Here is a 12,315-nt window from a genome sequence, read left to right as displayed (position 1 = left end):
GAATGTAGTCAGTGCCATCAGCATGAATCCCAGGTGATCCCTACTCACCAATGCTTTGCCCATCATCCCAGAAGAGCCAGCCCTCAGCAGTTCCCTCATCATCCAAGGCAATTTTGAAGCCCATGAACTTCTGGCGGCTGCAGTGAGGTGGGAGAGAGGCATTAGCTAAAAGCAAAGCCACAGCCACACACCAAGAGTTTATATACAAACATAAAGCAGCAAAGGGAAGTGCTTTGGGGGATAAAGACTGCATACTAGAATTCAAGAGACTTGTGACTTAGTTCTAATTCTGTCTCCATCTGGCTATATGACTTCATATCATGAACAAATGAATTAGTGAATGAATCAAGAGGATTCTCCTTTAAGGCTCTTAACGTAATGACAACCAAACTAACTGGGTTCTTTCTTTACCTTTTGAAAGGAAAATCCTGATGCTGAAATCTTTCTGTTTTTGTGACCTAATATCCAAAACATGTAGAGGGAGTTCTACTTTCAAATGTCTTAAGTCCTTCATTTTTATTTAAATCTTTGGAATCAAATGAATAGGGAGTCTGAGAATTTTAGTATTGATACCAGAGAGATGTGAATTTTAGTCCACGTTCATGTACTTACTAGCTGTGTGACTCTGAGCAAATCACTTAGCCTTTTTGCTCATCTATGAAATAAATGGTGGTAACACTACTAACCTCACAGAATTTATGTTTTCCTTTTGCTAAGAAAAAATACATAATTTCCACATGGAAATGCCCATATTCATATAGCTCTAGGCACAGGGCAAGCATTCACTGGATGTTACTTATGGTTAATTTATACATAGACTTTGATCTAGAATTTTAACATCTTGTAGAGGAATAAACAATTTTTCAGCAATAGTTTTCTTAGGAAAGCTTCAATTAGACCCAATAGTATACTAAAACTATTATGAATCATGGCTGCTCCTCTTTTGACTTCCATTTCAACCATGAGATTGAAAGATGACACTCTTAGACCTATCATCTCACTCCCTTAAACATAAAAGAGCTGTTAATAATTAGTCGAAGAGGGTAGAGTCTGAAAAAGGTTAAAGTACAAACAAGCACAAAAAAAAAACAAGTGTTGAGTAAAATTGCATGTGGGCTTGAGAGTGATGCTTACATTTTGGTGGACTTCATTATAGATTGTTGAGCTAACTGACATGTAAAGGAAAACCTGAGTCTTGTCATTCACCTTAAGTGGGTGTTCAGTGCAGGCTCTTGCCAGGGCAGGATGTAGCCCCCACGGACATGAAGATTAATGTGGTCAAGAGGGGCTGGCAAGGTCTTCCACTCTCCTCTTGTGTTCATATCCACACCCTGTGGGCAGAAGAAGGTAAGAGATGATGAAGGAGAGGAAAGGACCCTTCCTGAACAACGCATCCTGCCAGACATCTCATCCTCCCCTCTGAACTTATGCCTGCTCATCACCCTTCACCACATACCTGCCATTACCCATTCCGCATTCACCAAGTGCTGCATAAAATCTCGCAAGGCTGCTATCATATCTTGTTAGGGTCTACGTCTTTGCTTCCACTGTACAAACTACATTTGCCTGATGTGTGACAGGAAGAGGTGCTACTCTCTCACCTGAATCAGAAACCTAACCTAAGGGACCATCCTTCCATCCTACATGTTCTCAACTAGAGCAGGGCTTTTCAGTCTCAGCACTATTGAGATTTGGGGCCAGACACTTCTCTGGTGATGGGGCTATCTGTGCCTTTTGATATTCAGCAGAATCCTCAGACGTCAACAGCATCGTCTCTTCACCCCTACCCTGTTGTGCCAACAAAATATATCTCCAGGCATTGCCAAATGTTCCCTGGTAGGCAAAATCCTCTCATTTGAGAGCTGCTACTTTACAGGTAAGAAGCAATTACTGTTGACAACATGTAAACATATATGCATGGCTGTGTTCCAATAAAACTTTATGTGCAAATCAGCTAACAATCAGATTTGGTTGTGGGCCATAGTCTGCCAGCTTGTGCTCTAGAACGAGTAATAGGTACTCAAACTTGGGAAGATTAATTAACGTGACACTTCTTCATTAATGTTAACTATGAGATTCATCTTCATTTTAATTAAACATCAAAATTTCATCTTTTTCTAAACAGCTTTCACCATGATTTCTTTTGTCTTTCCCTCTTCAACCAAAGACATCTTCTGTTACTGAATGGGAGACTCAACATGCACACTCAGGACAAAGGCCAGTCTCACTTAAAGAAAGCTGGCCACTCTTCCTAGGGAAGACCTGGCTGGGAAGCACAGAGCAGAGCCTTAACATGTTACCACCCTAAGGGCAGATCCAGACTAGCAACAGGAAGGGGAGTCTAGAGCAGTGGGGAGGATTTTGGCTCCAACGGACTGCGAAGGGAAGGAACAAAATTGCACATCCTTCTCCAGTTTTCACCTAATCTCACTGCAATCCCCTTGGATGAAAGGGGCCAGCACGTGCTCTGCTTCTTGTAACCCTGTTTGCACCCCTTTGCTATATTGCCAGCCCTCAACTTTGTTCTCAGAAAGTCAGAAGAAGAGGCCTCATTAGAGACCAAGGAAATGCCTTCTTTGACTCTACCCCAAGAATCAGGGTCTGACTTGTCAGGGTCCCAGCAAGAGACCACCACCCCAGAGCTGCCCTGGAAGACCCTGGCTTCCCAGCTGAGTCTTTGGGAATGATACTAACAAAGAACTATGCGGCAAGGAGCTCTTCGTTGCTGCCCCATTTCTAAAGGCACTTGTGCTGCTTAGACTCACAAGGCTTGGGTGCCACACCTCTGTGTGTGTTTTGCACATTGCCTAATCACTTGCTTACCTTACATAATTATGTGCATCACCCTTCTTTGAGCATCTATGCTATGGAAGGAGATATTTAATAAAAAGACAGAGACAAAAAGGCCTCTATGCTTAAGAACTTACAGCAGGCAAAGATATCAACATTAAAAACAAAACCTATAGTTTGCAACACAATCTCAAATGTTGGCTAGCATCTGCCTTTACAAAATGTAGTAAATAGCAGTGATATAAGAAAATATTAAAAATTAACACAAAGAGAACACCCGCAAAAATCCAGACCCTGAGTGAGATGCTTCATTTGTTATTTCACAATGGTTCTATGAGGGAAGTGGTCTTACTCCACTTGGAGGTGAGAAAACTGAGGTTATAAGGGTTAAAGTGACTTATCTAAGACCACACAGCAGGTGGGTTACAGATCCAGCATTTGACCTAAGGTCCATCAGATGTAAAGCCTTTGTTCTCTCTACCATATTCCCGTGAAAACATTCAGAAAAACTTACCGTGTAGTAATCGTACCAGCAGGCTCTAGGGAAATATGCAGTGACATTTCTGGCATTCTAAAATGAAACACAAACAAGGTAAGGCAGTGGGCACCATTTTCCAGGACAGAGAAACCAAACTGCTTAGGAAAGAGGTGAAATAATTGTGATGGCCTTGGGCCCACTTGCTTTCATCTCTCAGGAGGTCAGCTATTGGGGAAACCTTCCACCCCCTTCTTCTTTTTCAAACAGGGGAAATTTGTCTACCCAAAACAAGTGGCATTCATAAAGCACTTTGGTATCCAGGACTTCGGGAACAAAAAAAATCAGTATTTGCTTATAGAAATAGGCTTACGCCATTCACTCTTAAAGAGACAAAAAACTGAGGTTGTGTCTGGGGCAGAAAAAAATTTTGTGGGTACAATCAGATCTGGGGGCTGGGCATGGGGTGGCTCACGTCTGTAATCCCAGCACTTTGGGAGGCTGAGGAGGGTGGATCATGAGGTAAGAAGATCAAGATCATCCTGGCTAACATGGTGAAACCTTGACTCTACTAAAAAAAAAAAAAAATTAGCCAGTCATGGTGGCGGACACCTGTAGTCCTAGCTACATGAGGAGGCTGAGGCAGGAGAATCATTTGAACCTAGGAGGCAGAGGTTGCACTGAGCTGACATAGTGCCACTGCACTCCAGCCTGGACGACAGAGTAAGACTCTGTCTCAAAAAAAAAAAAAAAAAAAGATTTTGTGGAGGTGCAATTAACTGGTATTTTAATCAGAAGCCCAATCAACAACAGAAGTAAAGAAATGCCTTTTACTACTGGGAGGTAATCCTTCACAGGAAGGGAGGGTTAGCCAGCAGCAATACGAGTACACACATTGCCAAGTAATACTTCTGAAGAGTTGTAATAGTGCTAGGAGATTGTTATGAATTCTTTACAATACTGCCCCCATCTGACCTTCTCTTCCTTATTTTAGTTAATGAAGAAATGATTGTGTCATTTAATACACTATGAGGTGTTTTCTTCTTGATCATCCTGTGAACCAGAATTGTTAGGCTCATTTTAAAGATGAAGGAGCTGAGGCCCAGAACACCTAAGTGATGGACTTCAGCTCAGAAGGGGAGGAACAGACACAGGGAGAATAAGAAACCATGTCTTAGGACCCCCACCAGCTCAGGTCTCTTCTCCTCGTCCTTTTCCCCAAGCCTCACAGCTGGGATCCTCCCCTCATCGGAGGCCTCCATACTCACGCGCTCCAGGACGGGGCTGACCAGGAAGGCTGGGCCAAGCAGGAACTGACTGTCTATGTCCCATGTCACCTGGTCTGACACAAACCTGGAAAGGGAAATGAAGGTGCCCAACAGAGCCCAACAGAGCCCCAGCCCGAGACTCGGAAGAAGCTCCTCAAGTTCAGATCCAGTTGGAAATCCAGCTGCCCCTGAGCCTGCCTTGCTTTTTCCCTAGGCCTAGCTTCATCAGGAGCACCAGCCTCTGCTCTCCCCACGGGATGTGCCTAAAATGCTCAGATGTATATGTGTTCTGTCCTGTAAAATACTTAACCACATTTCTTAACCATGTCACATTTTAAATGCAAGGATGGCCCTTTTCCCTCAAATCTCTTCCTGAAATCCTTCTCCTGTGACCTGGCTACATATAACCAAACTGCTACAAAAGGTAGATAGGTCTTTGCACAGCCAAATTAGAAAGAAATTATTCCATGCTGTACTGCATCATTTCAGTTTTGTTCATTCAATAAATAGCCTTTCATTAATGACCTATGGCATGTATAGCACTATGCTAAAAACAATAACGACGTATGGTCTTCACCTGAAGAGCTCACGTCAAAAAGCAATCATGTCTTTAATTTGGAAGAATTCAACTCCCACCACATAGAATGCAGTAAGTCATCCATTAGTCATCGGGATCCCTGCTGGACACTCACTCATGAAGCAGAGGCCGCACAACAGTGACGCCCTCCGTGTGGGCCTTATACATCAAGGTATACAGATATGGCAACAGGGTGTATCTGGTCTGCAAGACATTTCTGGAAATGTTCACAAAAGCAGCATCCCAGGACACAGGGTCTTGTCTCTAAAGGAGAAAGAGAACAGTGTTGGGAGGTCACCCTGAAATTTCTAGGAGATTTAAGAAAGCATATTCCAGTTGGAGATCACTCACAGCTAAACAACAGATAACCATACATGAGGCCCAGAGAATATTCTTAATAGACTGGAAAAGGTTACTGTAGTTCTCCTAGGACAGCTAACGAAATTTCACTATAAGACATTCTTTTTGGGTACATTTGGTACATTTCTGCCTAAACAACAAGAACAAAATATAATCATAATCTAAAGAACACAGAGGAATATGGTTCACTGAGGCCACAGCGCTTAATAATTTTTAAGGGTGTAGTGGCTCATGCCTGTATCCCAGCACTTTCAGAGGCTGAGGCCAGGAGTTCAAGACCAGCTTGGGAAATATGGCAAGATCCCATCTGTACAAAACACAATAATTTTCTGAGCACATTGGTATGTGCTTGCAGTCCCAGCTATTCAAGAGGCTGAGGTGGGCGAGTCTCTTGAGCCCCAGAGACTGAGGCTGTAGTCAGCCATGATTGGGACACTGCACGATCCGGCCTAGGCAACAGAGTCAGTCCCTGTCTCAAAAGAAAAAAAAATTTTTTAAAGATATCGCAGGAAATCAGACTGCATTAACTTTAGATCAGAAATGGAGGTTGTGTTTCAAGTGAAACACGGGAGGCAGGAGCCACTGTCCTACCCTGGTCCCAATGGTGTTGTGGTTTCTTGAGAAGGGGTAAAAGGCCCCCAGCTGCATCCAGCGAACACACATCTCATATTCAGCGTCTTGAAAGAACCCACAGATATCTGCTCCTGTCTGAACAAGAGGAAATAAAACAAGCCGGCTGATGATTTCTGAAAGATGTCCCCACCTTCTTGGTGCTTAGGAGGATCCCAAGGACACTCACATAGGATATGCCGAAGAGGCTGAACTCCATCATGCCTGCAATGAGAAGCACAGCAGTGTCACACCAGGCTCTCACCACCCGCCTCCTCACTTCTTCCCCAAGGATCCCAACTCCCTGCCCTACCGGCACAGGCCCTGGGAAGGAGCCACGCACCAATGATAGATTTCTTCAGCTGATCCCACGCGGCCGTGTTGTCTCCCAGCCAATGTCCTGCCCAGCGGCCAGAAGAGGGAAATGTGGAGCGGGTGATGACGACCCCTCGCTGTCCCGTCACCTCCTGCATGGCTCTGGTTGGAGGGCAACAGGAAGTGAACTGAGGGCACGGTCACGGAGCAAAGGCCAGAGAGCTTCTGCTCCCAGAGCCCTTGAGCCTAGTCAATGTTTGCTGCGTGATTGGAGGGAACATGGAAGTCTGAGCTGTAATGGGGGATCCACTGATCCCAGATAATGGAGATAACGAGTCACGTGTTCTCACAGTGCTTTACAAAGAACTTCACTGTAGCAATCTCACTGGAGTGCCCCAAAAATAGAAAGAAATTACTAAATCTTGCTATTGGCTTGCTCAGTACTTAGTTTTCTATATTTGAAGAGGAACACAGTGAAGATCATAAGACTGTCCTTAGAAGAATTCATACCATTCGTTGAGCTTGCAAAGCAGGACTGTGCTAATTCAGTAGAATACCAATTACTCTCCACCAAGAATGGCCAAAAATAAAAAAAGTCTCCAAAGATGATTCACTTTGAAATAAAGGGGAGAGATGCCCAGTCTCTGTGTTCCCTTCACCTCCTGTAACTAAAGCTATTGCACCGCCGGCTGCCCTGTGTGATCATTATGGTGTCTCCATGTGTGTCGTTCCCACCAGGATCATTAAGTTTTTCACTGGTGGGACCATGTCTTATTTAAATCTGTCCTCCTCCTTTTCATCAGCGGGCCTGGCTCCACGTTAATGAGCATTTGTTTAATAAGAATCATTACACAGTTGTCATGAGAATCTTCTTAACCCCTGGAATGGGAATGAAAGAAAACTAGGGTGGCTATGTCAGTCCCTGGCAATCCCTCCGGGTTGTGACAGCTGGAGAAGGCAGAGACTCACTCGTATGTGGGTCTGGTCTGGGACCACCCGTACAGGTTGTGCACGTTGTAGTGCTGCACCGGGGAGCCGTCTGGGAGGATCTGCTGACTCTCCATGCACAGGGTCTTGCTGCTCAGGCCCCTGTCCCTGGACTCCAAATCTGAGGAGGAAGAACGGGTGAGATGAAATCCAGCCCTGATTCTGTTTATCCCTGACCTTTCTTCAAGGGATTGGACATTGGATCTTAAGACTGACTTGAGTCCTGCCTGTGTCACTCTCCATCTTCCCAGAGACATGAGCACAGCGACCCCAGCTCTGAGCTGCTATGGCACCTGCAGTGTTTCCAACATCAAGTTCACTGAAGAAAGCGGAGGTGTAAGGAAGAATGTACAGCTGTCAAACACTACATGACAGACTCTGATTTTGACTTTTGATGTGTCAATTATTTCATGTAATTCTTATAATTCTATGAAGAAGACTTCATTATCTGTCTTTTACAGTACAGCAAACCGAAATTCGGAAATATCGCATAATCTGTGAAAAGTCACAAAACTCCTAGAGTGAACAATTTCTGGAGCTAAGATATGAATCCAAGTGCAACTCCAAAGTCCATCAGCTCCACAATAATGACAAGCCAATAATTTCCACCCATTGATGACACCAAAAAATTCCTGTGATGGAATTCACATAAGCCTAAAAAACTAACAAGCCTAAGTGTGAGAACCCTTTGGTGGCATGAGCACTGCTAAGTGATTTCTGGACAAATTCAAGAAATTTGTGCAATGAGTCTAGTCACTTGCACATGCCCAGCTGGGTGAAGCATGGGCAGAGCTTTTGTCTCTGGTCCCCAGTAAACCACAGCAGCCTTGAGGATGTGCCCTGAGCTATCCAGGCACACCCCTGGCCTTGGAGCTCCTCCAATGTAATCCTTCTTCCAATCATGGCTCTGCCAAACAAGGAGGCCAAGGCTTCTTACATGGCATGTAGGGAGGGCGGTTCAGAGAGGTCTCCCTGCAGCCTGGAGAAACTGCCCCATTCACGAAGCTTGATGGTTCATTCATATCCTAGAAATACCAAACACAGACATACCTTACTTTTTAAGATAATTACGTCCTGCCAATTCTGAGCCAAGGAAGCACTGAATAAATTGTTCAACATCCAGTAACTCCTGTAGATGCCAGCCCTGGGAGCTTCATCAAACCCTACTGATAACTGGCTAGAAAGATTAATTCACCCCTACAGAACAACTGGCTAGAGGGTTAAAAAAAAATCTCTCTCAAGGTGGGCGTGAGGCAGTGAAAGTTCCAAGAAATTCCTAGTCAATTGCCTCAGAGGTTTTATAGTAAGAACGTCAGGTCTGGTATAAGGTGTGAGGGCTATCAGGCTGTTCCCCTCCTGAGTGGAGGAAGTGTCTGATATGTCCAAAGTCTTCCTTGGACAATGACTATCCTCTTGACTGAAGGTCAGTGGTCCATATACTCAGGCACACAAAGATAGACAAGTGCCACAGGTACACACATACACACACACACTTACAATCCACAGGCCATCAAACTTCAAGCTCCTCTCTGGATTCTGTGGATTGTTGTACAGTTCTTCTATTTCCCTCTTCCACCACTTGGCAGTTGAATTACGGAAAAAGTCTGGGAAGGCCACATAAGCTCGATATAGCTGTAAAATATAAATATAACTTATTTATCCCACACAAATATATAAGACAGCAAGCAGGCACTTACCGAGAATGCAACTCACACAGATACTTGAGCTGCATGGTGACAGACGGCCTGAACATAAGCTAATAATGTTATTAGCTTATTAGAGAAATGTAGAATGAGAAGAGAAATTAGTGCAATTTGCACACCTTCCCAGCACTTGGAAAACTTCCAAAAACTGTTTTCTTCATATTGACATAGATGATGACAATCAATACCCGGAACTCATGACCTCATGCACTCGACGCCCAACCCTCAACGTCAGTCCCACCATTTCCTAAGCACTCTTCAAAGACAAAGCCAGGGAGAGACTGCAGACATGAGATGCATGGTAACAGATTAGGAAGAAACACCCAGGGAGTCCCTCCTATATCATTCCCACTGAGAGAGGGGAGGAAGGAGTAAGATTACATTTCAGGATATTAGGCCAGTACACCTCAGTGTTTTCTACAATTTCAGAATCACATGACAACTACAGCTGTTGGAACATAAATTGAGAGGACTTAAAGAGAACATTTCAACTTCCCCTTGTTCTCATCTTTCTTCAGATAATAACAGCATTGTTTTTGTTTTAACCTGAAAGATGGATTCAAGGTACAACTTCTTTTTTTTTTTGAGATGGAGTCTTGCTCTATCACCCACGCAGGCTAGAGTGCAGTGGTGCTACCTCGGCTCACTGAAAACTCTGCCTTCCAGGTTCAAGCGATTCTTTTGCCTCAGCCTCCTGAGTAGGTGGGATTACAGGCACGCATCACCACACCTGGCTAATTTGTGTATTTCTAGTAGAGAGGTGGCTTCTTCATGTTGGCCAGGCTGTTCTTAAATTCCTGACCTCAAGTGATCCACCAACCTCAGCCTCCCAAAGTGATGCGATTACAGGCATGGGACACCGTGCCTAGCCAGATACAACTTCTTAACTACATTGTAGACTTTTGGGAGCAAGAAGCTGGTTTTATATTCATCTGAGTGATGAATATTATATTTTGCACAACGCTTAGCTTAGAACTTGACACAAATAGATACTCACTGTTTAATGGTGGGTTCACACCTCTTACAAGCAGCAAATAAATGTTGCTTGTTATGGAACATTATGGCCCTTTGTATGTCTCAGTAAATAGCCTCCTTTATGATAATCACACCATTGTAAGAGTTAAAGAGCTAAAGAATGCTGGTGAGAAGGGTGGGGTAGGCAACAGAAAGAGGACTTGGTCTAGGGGAACTCCAGTTCTTATACACAATAGACAAAAGGCAGGTAGGAACCCATATGTCTACATAAAGGGCAAGAAAAGGAACATGAGAAAACAGAAACAGATCAGCCTGCATGAGTTTGGCTGTCAAGGACGTGAGAAGACAGTGGCTCACATCAGCAGAATCTTGAGAGAAGTGGGCTTGCCAGGTATGCCTTTTGTTAGGAAATGGAGGTAGAAACCAGGAAACCCGACAAAGAGAACCTTTCATCAGAAACCGAGAGCTCCAGATCAGGCAGGGTTAGAAACAATGGGATAGGTGCGGGATGGAGAATTAGAATAAAGAGAGTATCAGCCACATCTGAGTCAGAATTGTATCCCATACGGGGTACACGTGGGGAACCCTGCCAGCCATGATGTAGGAACTTCCCTAAGTACTGCTCGGATGACCCCTACCAAATTCATAAAAATGTTCTGCCGTTCTCCAACTTGCTGGCTCTACCTTACACCTGTGCATATTCAAGTCTTGCCTTTGTGGCTTCTGCCTTCACTTTCTCCAGTCTTCAAACAGTGACGTACCCACCCACACACTGGGCCTCAGGATCACCTAGCAGTCTTTTTGTAGCACATCACATGCTACAAAATGCAATTCCTAGATCCCATCACAGACTTACTGAATTAAACCACTGGAGCTTTGGACTCAGAAATCTGCTTTCGTGGGACTGTTGGCTGTTTGTTTTATATTCAGTGAAGCCACACCTGGACATCAGTGGCTTCATCCTCACCAGCTTCATCGAGTGGCTCTTACTATAAATAATATAAATACTAGGTTGGTGCAAAGGTAATTGCAGTTTTTGTCATTACTTTTAATAACTTACTTTCTTTCTTTCTTTTTCTGAGATGGAGTCTCGCTTTGTTGCCCAGGCTAGAGTGCAGTGGGTCAATCTTGGCTCACTGCAACCTCTGCTCCCGGGTTCAAGTGATTCTCCTGCCTCAGCCCCCTGAGTAACTGGGATTACAAGCATGTGCTGCCATGCTTGGCTAATTTTTGTATTTTCAGTACAGATGGGGTTTCACCATGTTGGTCAGGTTGGTCTCGAACTCCTGACCTCGTGACCAGCCTCCCAAAGTGCTGGGACTACAGGTTTGAGCCACCGTGCCCAGCCTACTTTTAATAACTTTCAGTGGCAAAAACCGCAATTACCTTTGTACCAACCAATAGTTATAATTATCCTATCTATGAAGACTTATCTCTTATGAGCTAACTGACAGATTCTGTGACTCCCTGATGAAGAGTTTCTCATCAGAGGCACAACTGGCATTTGAGGTGAGAGATATTTTGTGGAGAATTCCCTGCAATCAGAGCTATCAACATCCTTGAGCACTGCCCACTGAATGCCTCTGGTGTCCCTGTGATAACCAACACTGCTCTCAGATTTCCAATTGCCTCAGGATGGCAGTGTTGCCCCTACTGGCTGATGAACTGTGGGGTTCTGATACTGACTACTTGATAAAAGTCAAGAAGCCCATGACTCAGAACTTCTCTGGCTGGGCAAGTTCCTGTGTCCATGTGGGCTGCTTGGACCCCTAAGCTTCAAGTGATTCTCTGTGACAGGTGACGAGAGGACAGGAAGCTAAGTCTTCTCCCTTGAATATTATACATATATACATACATACATAGAGATAGATGGTAGATAAATAGGTAGATAGATGATAGATAGATAGATAGATAGATAGAAGAGGGATTTGGATAGATAGGGTGAGTGGATGAATAAAGGTAGAGATAGATAGAGAATAGATAGATAGGATAGAATGATAGACAGATAGATATAAATGAATAGGGTGGCTGGCTGGCTAGATGGATAGATAGATAGATAGATAGATAGATAGATAGATAGATAGATAGACAGACAGACAGATAGATATAACCTGAGTAGATACAGTAGATAGACAGACAGATAGATACAGATAGATTAAGTAGATGATAGATGATTGATAAATAGATAGATAGATAGATAGATAGATAGATAGATAGATAGAGTGTGTGGATGAATTAATAGATTGACCAGTAGAT

General features: G+C 43.9%; 1 protein-coding gene across 3 annotated transcripts in view; it reads right to left on the bottom strand.

The window, feature by feature from the left end:
* MGAM (maltase-glucoamylase) overlaps positions 1–12,315 on the bottom strand; it is a 246,667-nt gene that overhangs the window by 123,187 nt on the left and 111,165 nt on the right. For 2 of the 3 annotated variants that reach the window (XM_074036172.1, XM_074036173.1), the window contains 11 exons: positions 8,879–9,013; positions 8,319–8,406; positions 7,364–7,502; positions 6,423–6,556; positions 6,270–6,304; positions 6,062–6,178; positions 5,226–5,374; positions 4,534–4,618; positions 3,305–3,361; positions 1,207–1,331; positions 49–137 (listed from right to left, as the gene is read on the bottom strand). In XM_074036172.1, the coding sequence (XP_073892273.1) occupies positions 49–137; positions 1,207–1,331; positions 3,305–3,361; positions 4,534–4,618; positions 5,226–5,374; positions 6,062–6,178; positions 6,270–6,304; positions 6,423–6,556; positions 7,364–7,502; positions 8,319–8,406; positions 8,879–9,013 (1,153 nt within the window). The remainder of the gene's footprint in view (positions 1–48; positions 138–1,206; positions 1,332–3,304; positions 3,362–4,533; positions 4,619–5,225; positions 5,375–6,061; positions 6,179–6,269; positions 6,305–6,422; positions 6,557–7,363; positions 7,503–8,318; positions 8,407–8,878; positions 9,014–12,315) is intronic. The other variant, XM_065542689.1, reaches the window with a different exon arrangement.

The sequence above is a fragment of the Macaca fascicularis genome, chromosome 3, assembly GCF_037993035.2.
Source record: "Macaca fascicularis isolate 582-1 chromosome 3, T2T-MFA8v1.1".
NCBI classification, from domain to species: domain Eukaryota; kingdom Metazoa; phylum Chordata; class Mammalia; order Primates; family Cercopithecidae; genus Macaca; species Macaca fascicularis.
The sequence above is the reverse complement of the archived record's forward strand: the minus strand, read 5'-3'. Positions and strand labels throughout refer to the sequence as shown.